This window comes from Bactrocera dorsalis, chromosome 2, assembly GCF_023373825.1.
Source record: "Bactrocera dorsalis isolate Fly_Bdor chromosome 2, ASM2337382v1, whole genome shotgun sequence".
NCBI classification, from domain to species: Eukaryota; Metazoa; Arthropoda; class Insecta; order Diptera; family Tephritidae; genus Bactrocera; species Bactrocera dorsalis.
This window is the reverse complement of record NC_064304.1, coordinates 96,178,491-96,188,802: the sequence shown is the minus strand read 5'-3', so window position 1 is coordinate 96,188,802 and position 10,312 is coordinate 96,178,491. Positions and strand designations below refer to the sequence as shown.

General features: G+C 34.4%; 1 protein-coding gene across 1 annotated transcript; it reads right to left on the bottom strand.

The window, feature by feature from the left end:
• Positions 1-362: 362 nt before the first annotated feature.
• LOC125775269 (uncharacterized) lies at positions 363-2,399 on the bottom strand. Its single transcript, XM_011213089.4, has 4 exons — positions 1,951-2,399; positions 1,709-1,874; positions 1,097-1,622; positions 363-966 (listed from the first exon to the last, which is right to left on the bottom strand). Exons 1-4 carry the CDS (start codon positions 2,337-2,339, stop codon positions 782-784), a joined length of 1,266 nt encoding a protein of 421 aa, XP_011211391.2. The 5' UTR covers positions 2,340-2,399; the 3' UTR covers positions 363-781.
• Between the last annotated feature and the right edge of the window lie 7,913 nt (positions 2,400-10,312).

Genomic DNA, 10,312 nt, shown 5'->3' with positions numbered 1-10,312 from the left:
CTCAGCGACGCTGATATGGTGACGACAAAGCTGAAGTGTGACACCGGAGTTTTCTGATTAAGTTTTGCATACATGCCGCTCGACGCTGAAGTGGATACGCCTCTTTTATTTTTCAGCAAGACCTTGGCTGAAGCATAACGAAGAGGAACCTGTGTCATCAGGTCGAGGGTATGCTCATTGGTCACCACCGACACAACAATTCATAAACTTGTGATCCGACAGCTGTCAAATGTATGAACTTTCATTTTGATTGGATATAGATATGCTTGTAATTCTAGTTACCGTCTATGTGTCGGGCCGGGCAGTTACTTCACCTTGGCAGCTTTAAATCGGACAATATAACAATTGGAAAGGTAAGTAAATATTTTAATAACAAAGGAGTACATTTATTTAATTCTTGAAAAGTATCACAAACTACATCCATTATGAACAATTTAACAAGCACCACTTCCAGCTTAAGCGTTCCTAAACCGGTTATGCTTATATCTTTATCAGTAGCTCGGTATCGTTAACTAGCGCTACCCACTTAGCGTATACTGGCTCTTCCTGGATGTGCTTTTGACTTTGACATATTATCACATATGAGTTAAATTTCCGTTATAATTATAACTAAGTAATACTGTCCTGTTGAATTTTCCTACATTTCTCATTAAATTTTTTTGATTGATGATGTTTTTCTATGTCGGTTTTCTGGTATCCTTATCATATAAACATAGCTTAACTTATTGACGGTATACTTCAATTCTTACAACTAGAGCATACATATATTATATTTTGTGCTCTAGTTGTCTTCAAAATAACCTAGATGCAAATATTTTGTTAGCCGCTTTTCCAATTCTTCGAGGAACTCTTGGCCAGCATATATACGCTTGCGGGTATCAGGGCACGTCATTAGATCTTCTGGGCCAGTATCACCCTCATGGAAGGCTATCCAGGCTGGTAGGAATGTGGTAAGGAGGAAGAGCTCTGCAAATGTATAAAAAAGGTTCATAAATATAAATGTTATGTTAGAAGAGTATACTTTAAAAACAGACAAGAAAGTTTTTTAAGCGCATTTAGTATATGGTATATTAGACTATATGGTTTATTAGATTACCGAAGTATTTTTGCTGCGTTCGTTGTTCAAGCAACTGCACCAAGTTCGGAATGCGCCCCTCAAAACCAATTTTCTGCAGTGTTTCCTTGAATTGTGTGTAATAGAAATACAGCCACTGTGGAAAGTTTTCACGTTGCTCTGAATTCAACAGCATATAATACGAGTAAATTAGGTCGTTGATCATTGGACCGACATAGGACAACTGATAATCCAATAACATCACATCCAATAATTTTCCCGTACTCGGATCATGTTTGAACATCAAATTTTTGCTGTGAAAATCACCGTGGCACAACACATAGAGACCATCATCGTTTGGCGCATCGAAGTATTCCCTGAAGGAGGCGATGGCGCCCTTGAATAACTTTTCGCGAACAGATTCAAGTAGCGGTATATAATTTTGCATTGTTGGCATTGTCTCTAGTTGTCGAATTAAAAGATCAACGCCTTGCGACATGAACTCATTGTCCTCAATTTTCGGCATCGAGAGTAGGCCTTGGCGATAGTTTTCAAAATACTCAGGTTCCTTAAACAAATTGAGATAAAATTATTTTAGCTTCTTATTACGCAGTATAAATACACAGTTATATGTACATATGTAAATAAACTCACCTCTAAATTTATTTTGTAGCTTATGGCATGCCATTTGGCTAGTTTGAGGTAGGCCTGCTTGATCTCCTCACTATTTGCATAACGGCCGCGCAGCACTTCATAACCCAACGGTACAATATCTTCAAAGATGATAATCTTTCTGGGGCTTAGCTCATGGAAAAGTATGCTGTGGAGATTTATGTATACAAAAAAAATCTACAATGAGTTAACATAAAGTATAGCAGCGTATGTATATGACTCACGGTGCCTTGAGTACAGTATCATCGCCGATGTCTCTTAATATCTGCTCGAAACGTGGTATCACCCGCGTGTACATGTCTATTTCAATTTCAAATATTGTTGAATCTCCAAACATATCCTTCTTGTGTCCATCCATCGCAGGCATTGTTTTCATAATCATCCTTTTTGTCTTCTGCCTGCCATCGCACTCATACTCGACAACGGCACGAAACATAACACTCGCGTAATGATCTCCTTTGAGTGTGGCGGGCGACAGTTCCGTTTTTAATAGCTGCAGCTCCTTGGCATCGGTTTCGAAATTGCGCAACACTTTGGTAAAGAACTCATCGTTCAACCACGCAGGTGCTTCCAATTCATCAGCATTATAATTTTGGCTATTGTTTGGCGGCATTCTCTTGATTTGTTTGACTTGTTACAGCTTACAGTAATGACCGACTACTGAGAAAAGTCTCGGCTAATAACTCACATTTATATAAATTCGACGGTAGAGATGATATTTCTAAAATAAACAATTTCAGCAGCATTATTGCCACTTGAGTCTGTCACCTATTGTTAACGGTATGCTTGTATGTGTTTCGAATATGATCAGCAATCAGTTTAAGTGAAACACTGAGAAAGAAAACAAAGTGAAAAGCAAATTTTTTGGGTTGCGCGGGTCCATTCTGCGGACACGCTTAGAAACCAAACATATGTAACATTCTGCTAAAGGCATGAATTTCATACCGGATTCTAAGTGTCAAGTAGCATTGAATAAAAATTTAAAAATCATTCTAGGGACAGAAAAGTGCATCTGTTGCCCTTATAGTTTATAACTCTTGAGTTAACGGTACAGATTTAGACATGTAAAATGCTTTGGTGAAAGTAGCAAATGGAATAAAAATGTCCGGATTCTGTTTTCAAGAAATGAACTGTGTTCCTTTGTTTCAAATTGAGCATAGCTAAAATATTCAGCAAGGCTCACGAAGTAATATTTTTCCTGCCATCATCAACAAAATTCCATAGCATATACGGATCATGTTTAGGGAAGATATAACTATAATATGATTTAAAGACGGCTATTTTTCACCATGACAAATTTACTTTCGGTTTAAATTCGGTTAAAATTGAATAAGTCCAGCGCTTAATTAGACCGCAGTTAGTAAACCTACTCACTTGTTCTAAGGGGAACAAAACTATTCTTCCAAATTACATAATACTGATGAAATTCGAGCCCCGTGTGCAGACTGAAAATCTATTATTAATATATGCAAATATATATAACATCGGTTTACTTACAGTGTACTATATTCTTAATTCTAATGTTGATGCATACACTCTTCGTTATAACATCGTATCTACATTGATATGAATGATATGAGATGCGCAAAACCCAAGCAAATTAGTAGCACACTTTTCAATGAACAGCGGCGGCGGTAATAAACATACTGCTATAGTACATACATACATATAATTTAATATTTACTTAGAGCTACATACGTTATTTATTTAGTATTTTCCTCACACGCTATTTCTAAACAAACGCACACGATTTATCAGTGTCAGCGTGTCTACATAACGGGTGATTTTTTTGAGGTTAGGATTTTCATGCATTAGTATTTGACAGATCACGTGGGATTTCAGACATGGTGTCAAAGAGAAAGATGCTCAGTATGCTTTGACATTTCATCATGAATAGACTTACTAACGAGCAACGCTTGCAAATCATTGAATTTTATTACCAAAATCAGTGTTCGGTTCGAAATGTGTTTCGCGCTTTACGTCCGATTTATGGTGAGGCTCATTTCTGGTTGAATGGCTACGTAAATAAGCAAAATTGCCGCATTTGGGGTGAAGAGCAACCAGAAGCCGTTCAAGAACTGCCCATGCATCCCGAAAAATGCACTGTTTGGTGTGGTTTGTACGCTGGTGGAATCATTGGACCGTATTTTTTCAAAGATGCTGTTGGACGCAACGTTACGGTGAATGGCGATCGCTATCGTTCGATGCTAACAAACTTTTTGTTGCCAAAAATGGAAGAACTGAACTTGGTTGACATGTGGTTTCAACAAGATGGCGCTACATGCCACACAGCTCGCGATTCTATGGCCATTTTGAGGGAAAACTTCGGACAACAATTCATCTCAAGAAATGGACCCGTAAGTTGGCCACCAAGATCATGCGATTTAACGCCTTTAGACTATTTTTTGTGGGGCTACGTCAAGTCTAAAGTCTACAGAAATAAGCCAGCAACTATTCCAGCTTTGGAAGACAACATTTCCGAAGAAATTCGGGCTATTCCGGCCGAAATGCTCGAAAAAGTTGCCCAAAATTGGACTTTCCGAATAGACCACCTAAGACGCAGCCGCGGTCAACATTTAAATGAAATTGTCTTCAAAAAGTAAATGTCATGAACCAATCTAACGTCTCAAATAAAGAACCGATGAGATTTTGCAAATTTTATGCGTTTTTTTTTAAAAAAAAGTTATCAAGCTCTTAAAAAATCACCCTTTACTATATTTAAATGCAGAAAAGTCAACTCATGACAGTTAATAGAGATGCGGTAACACATAGCGGTTTTTTGCGAACAAAATACGCTTACTAAAACGCGAAATCAGAATTTTATTTAAAAAATCGTAACAAGCATTAATGAGCGCTATATACTAAAGTGGCATAACTCAACTTATGCTGTGTTAGGTGTTAAGAATTCCGATGAAAATGTCTTTATATTTCAGCTGGATTTTATATTTTATCTCGATTTTAATCGAAAGCTACAACGTGTCAGTCCTCGGATTAGCTAAATCTTAACATCAACTTTTACTTAAAATAACCCAAATTATCACACTAACTTTAGTCGGTTGAAGGGTTTATATCCACTTGAGAGGTAAAAAAAAATGCGTTTTTTAATGATTTTTTTTTTGAAGGTACATTTTAATCAATAAAAACATATTTAGTAAATGTATAAATTTTAATTTTTTTCTGTTATTTTTTATTTATAAAATTTCATGTACCGAAAGAGGGTACCTCCAGGGCACGATCGTTTTTTAAAGATTTCTTCGAATTTTTTATAGTGAAATATACATAAATACAAAGACTCCAAATTTGGGGCTTAATTTTAAAAAATATTATATTGCCTTGTTGCCTTAGGCGATCCTAAAAAAACTATCTTAAGTACGAAGGCAAATAATATGAAGATTAAAAACACAAAAGACATAATTTTGACTTTGAACGAAATCATGGCTTTTCAAAATAATTTTTTTTTGTGAAAAACTATTAAGAAACGCTTATTATTTCGACCATTATCTGAAAAATTTATCAAAGAAAGTCATATAAAAATTTCAAGTCGATAGGTTTAGGCACTTTGGAAAAATTTTGCTCACTTTCAAAATTTTAGTAGGCGATTACAGTACGAAAATTTTGTAGTATTCTGGATTACTATGTAATATCTTCAAATATTTGTTCATACGATATTTATGCAAAATAATCGATAATTTGAAATTCATAAGTGCATAGGAACCCCTCAACTAATTTTAACATTTTATCATGTTAGTTGTTTTCGATTCGTCATTTGCCTGTTCGTTCTCTGTGCGCGCTGCTCTGTTGTGAAAATATTTACATATTAGCGAATTGCATACAAGACAGTGATTAGCAAACACACCCTCTTGTAGCGTTATTTTGAACTAAAGATAGATAAAGGTTACAATCTTTATCGCTATCAAATTTTGTTCTATACATTTTAGACCAGTTTAATCGTTGTGAATGACCCAACTGACAATTTTCGAAAAGGCAGAGCCTAAAATAAACATATCTTCTCTTATAGATTTAAAAAACATCAAAAAATAAATTATGTTTGTTTATATTAGAGGCAAGACATATTCATATGTATATCGCTCGATACTAACCGACTATTAAAATGTATTTCTGTACCAAAGAAAGAAACAGACGACGCTTTGTTTGAACAACTGGTCTATGTAGTTTGCTCGAATCGCTGCTTCTCAACGCGTGGCGATCTGTATAAAGCTTTTACAAAATGCGTAAAAAAGAATAAGTATTTCCGAATGTAAATGCATTTAATTGATAGTCAAGTCTTGTTTCAATTAACCAACTGTGCTATGCAACTGGCGCAGTCACAAGAGTATGTTATGTAATGCAATGTAAGTACATATCACCACATAAAATGCAAAAATATGCATCTTCGAAAATGCTAAATTTAAGTTTTTGTCAACATATTACATTTATTGTATGTTTATATATAAACTGAAAAATATTGCTGATGTGATATAACCAAGTTATAACCAATTTGTAAACAACTTATAACCGATTTATAACCAACTCATAACCAACTTATAACCAACTTATAACCACTTAATAGCCGAAATTGAAATTTAGTTTTAATGTGTGTAGTGCCTGTTTTCTAACCAGCTTATAAACAATTTATAACCAACTTATAACCGATTTATAACCAACTCATAACCAACTTATAACCAACTTATAACCACTTAATAACCGAAATCGAAATTTAGTTTTAATGTGTGTAGTGTCCATTTTGTAACTTTTCTGCCATATTTTGCAAACTTATGAATAGTGATGTTACGTTATTTAGTATTTTAAGTGACGATATGTAAATAGACGGCATTTGGCGTATAAACAGTTAATTACATACATTTTATTTGTTTTTACTATTTGTTGCGAGAAATAATTCAAGTTCGCATTAAGGCGAATATACATATATGTAAATTTGTATACGCGACTTAAGTGGCTGCAATTAAAGTCTGTGTGTTTTTCGCTGCAAAACAACTTTGTATTTTTATTCTTAAATTATCTTTAGCACTTAATTAAATACAGTTAATTTATGCAAAGTAAATAATAATTGCGATATGTGATGATAAGTGGTGTACTGACAGTATATAACGTTTTGTAGCACGCAACTGAGAAATAAATTATATTTTTTTAAATATAATACTTAAATAATTAAATAATGTCAATCAGTCATTGTTTTCTATTATATATCTCTAAATGCCTCCAAATTATGACGTCACTTGACTGTTATATTGTTAAATATATTAAGATTTTATAAGAAAACTGATTTTCTACTTTTGATATAGGCAAAATATTCCTTAAAGAACTTGTTTTTGACAGCTCACTTTGTACGGCTGCTAAATATATGCTATAGAGGTCCGATCACAACAATTGCAACGAAGATCTAACTGATGCCTTGGACCATACTTTGTCAAAGAAAAAAATGTCCAACACTAGCTTTTGATTCTGTACTGATCAATGTGATATCCTTACTTGTGCATACTATAGTTTGCCTCAATAAGTATATGAAAACATCAACATATAGCCTCCACGACTTCTTTCCAATTTTCGAACAGTTTTTCCATTAAATCAAGCCGTACGTCATGAATATTAACTGCTAAAGCTTGAAGAGAGTCTGGTTTATTGCTAAAGAACAATGACTTTAAATAATCCTACAACTTATCACAACTTATTGGAGGTCATTCTATTTCACAATTTCTCGAAATAGTCGCATCTACAAAGTCTTCTCTGGAAAAGTACCCCATGGGAACAATTTTATACGGATGCATGCCCAAATCCTTTCTTAAAATCCACCAGGTTGTATTTTGAGATAGTCCCAATCCTTGGGAACGCCTTGGAATCAAGAAATTGTGGTCTTCAGCAACATTTGCCCGAACGGCAACGATATACAAGTATTCATTACTTCGAGCGGCTCTTTGTCTTATAGGCACTTGATATTATGTTAAGAAAATGTAGATGAACGATTATTGCGACCAAAAATGGCAAAAGCGCACGGAAAGTTGCAATTGAAGAACGATTATTTTGATAATAAAATTGAATAATATGTTAACGCTGTTCTTGGGTATATCTTTCCATAATTAAAGTACTGAATGCAATAAAAAAATTACTGATCATGACAAATTAAAAAATGGCCGAAACGACACTTAGAAATCATATCATCCCTACTGTAAACCCCGATAGATATATAGTATGTACCAACAGATGTAGATAAGTACTATTTTTGACTTCGTTCAAATGTAATACAAAGTGCTACAATGTGCCAAGAACACGGTGCAAAAACTTGCTTGCTAACGCTTATTTAATACGGTCACTTTATAGTAGGGATAATAATATTAATGGTAATTAAGATAAATATGGAGGAATCTAAAAAACAATGTGGTATGTATTTATCAGGTGGCTGAACAGTTTTTATTTGTGCTGACTTGCAATTAACTCCAAAACTCGGCGAAAAACAGCTTTATCAACTAAATTAAGAAAATAGCGAAATATGAAATAAAAGAAAATAATTTGGCATAGTTTAAAATATTAGCAGTCAAGTAGCAAGTAAAAATTAGAACTAAGAGTCGCTAGGAATAATCTATGCTATAATAGCAATAGCACTCTTATGATTAATGTATGAGCACACCACATATTCAACGTAGGATCAGACGTAGACAACCGAGCCTATTTTTCCTTAGCTACAGTAATTACTAATTTGTATATGAAGATATTTTTTTATCATAAAACTATCGGTCTTATAATTACACCAAGCATGAACGGTTTAATTCATATATATTTATTTTTTCTATGTATTACTCAAATTTTCTCAGGTATATATAATGTTGATTGTATGTATATTCTACTTCCTAGCGATAAAGTTGCGCTTTGCTGCCATTGGCAACCATTGCCGGCTTTTAAGTGCAATTAAACTCGTAAACAAGCTAATGACCTACGCTGACAACAGAGGCGCGAATAATTGTTGCACTGAGCGGAAGAAAACGAAATGGCAGCCGGGACTTAATCAGTTGATTTTAATGAAAATTCCAACTTAAATTTTGGCTTTATTATCAGATCGTAATCAATAAGTAGAACTTTCACAGAACAAAAGCACTTCTTGTTCTCTTTCTCTCTACATGCTGTTAACCGCTTCACAAATTGTGCATAATCCAAAGTGAACAAGTTTGTTTAACAGTCAAATGTCCAAACCATATTTATGCTAGTTTCGCTGGTGCTTATACTAGTGCTTCACACTATCGACAAACATTGGTCCATGAGAGAGCTTCATCGCCAAAAATTTAATTAAGTTCATCAATGCACTGTTGCTGAAATACTATACTCTACGAGAAAAGTTGAAAAAAAAATAATTGCGCGAAAATATTTGCGATTTTTTTCCGAAGCAGTTACTGGATGTAGATGACTAAATGTGTTCAATTTAATTAGTAGAAGGACACACACAGCTATTTGTTGAACTTATCTCGGCTTGGTATTAATATTAAATATTTATCATATGAAAACACTGCTTTTATGCACCGTTATCAAAACAATCTTAAGGCAATAAAATGATGATTAAATTTTCTATTTTAAGATAATAAAAAATACTGATTGTTCATTGTGTTATAATCTTAGAGTTTCTCCTTGTGAGCACTTTAGCTCACCACTCACCGACTTTTCTGTTTCTGTTCTGTTTCTGGTTTTCTGCTGTGTTATTTCGGCTTTCTAAGATGCCACACAATAACTCATTTCGTAGCAGTAAGGATAATCACACACACGCGATACATTCAAAACATGCTACACACATACTATTTAATTACATATATGTACGCATGGGCTTGTACATAACTTTACTTAAATCCAGACTTTAGGTGTACATATGGTATATATGTTTTATGTGGAAATAAGCAATCACCAGCGTATGCCTGCTTTCTGGTTGCAACAATATTTGCAAAATTCGTCTAATTATATGCCTACTTTGCAATCAATACTTTGTTTACAAAGACATCTCAAGTATACAATTTATATGCAAATTAATCACACACATACACAGGTTATTGACGCCCACTTACATTTGGTACTATATGTATATAATATTACTTATTAAACAAAGCTTCAAATGTACATACATAGGTACACACATGCGCGTATATTTCTGTATCTGTTCGTGTTATGTAAACAACGCTTGTATTACATCCTATATTGCAAATCGAATTTTCACGATTTTCAAAGTAAGTTATTTTTTATTTGCTCGCTTCGCATTACCTCAGAGAATATCGTTAGAAGCAGGGCAGCAATAGATGTTGCGGCTGCATATATACTGCTTTGCAGGAAACAAAGAGGTTCCAGGAAACGAAACAGCTAATGAGATTGCCAAAAGTAACTACTAGGGTTGCCAAATGCGGAGACGGACGAGATACAACGAAATTTACGAAAGAGCTGGTGTATGATCCCCAAGATCATGTGCAAGAGACTCTTAGGAAAACTTGCTTTTTTCTTACTCATACGGTCTCGAAAGGACTGTATGACGACGACTGTTGGTCTCTTGACGGTACTGGCATCACATCCAAACCTAATAGGCATTTGATAATGATACAT

What these genes read in the sequence shown, in the direction of transcription:
- LOC125775269 (XM_011213089.4), bottom strand. Translation starts at nt 2,339, where the DNA reads ATGCCGCCAAACAATAGCCAAAATTATAATGCTGATGAATTGGAAGCA. An exon ending in GATACTGTACTCAAGGCACC is followed by an intron (nt 1,875 to 1,950) that starts GTGAGTCATATA and finishes AAATCTCCACAG; the next exon opens with CATACTTTTCCATGAGCTAA. An exon ending in AACGCAGCAAAAATACTTCG is followed by an intron (nt 967 to 1,096) that starts GTAATCTAATAA and finishes ATACATTTGCAG; the next exon opens with AGCTCTTCCTCCTTACCACA.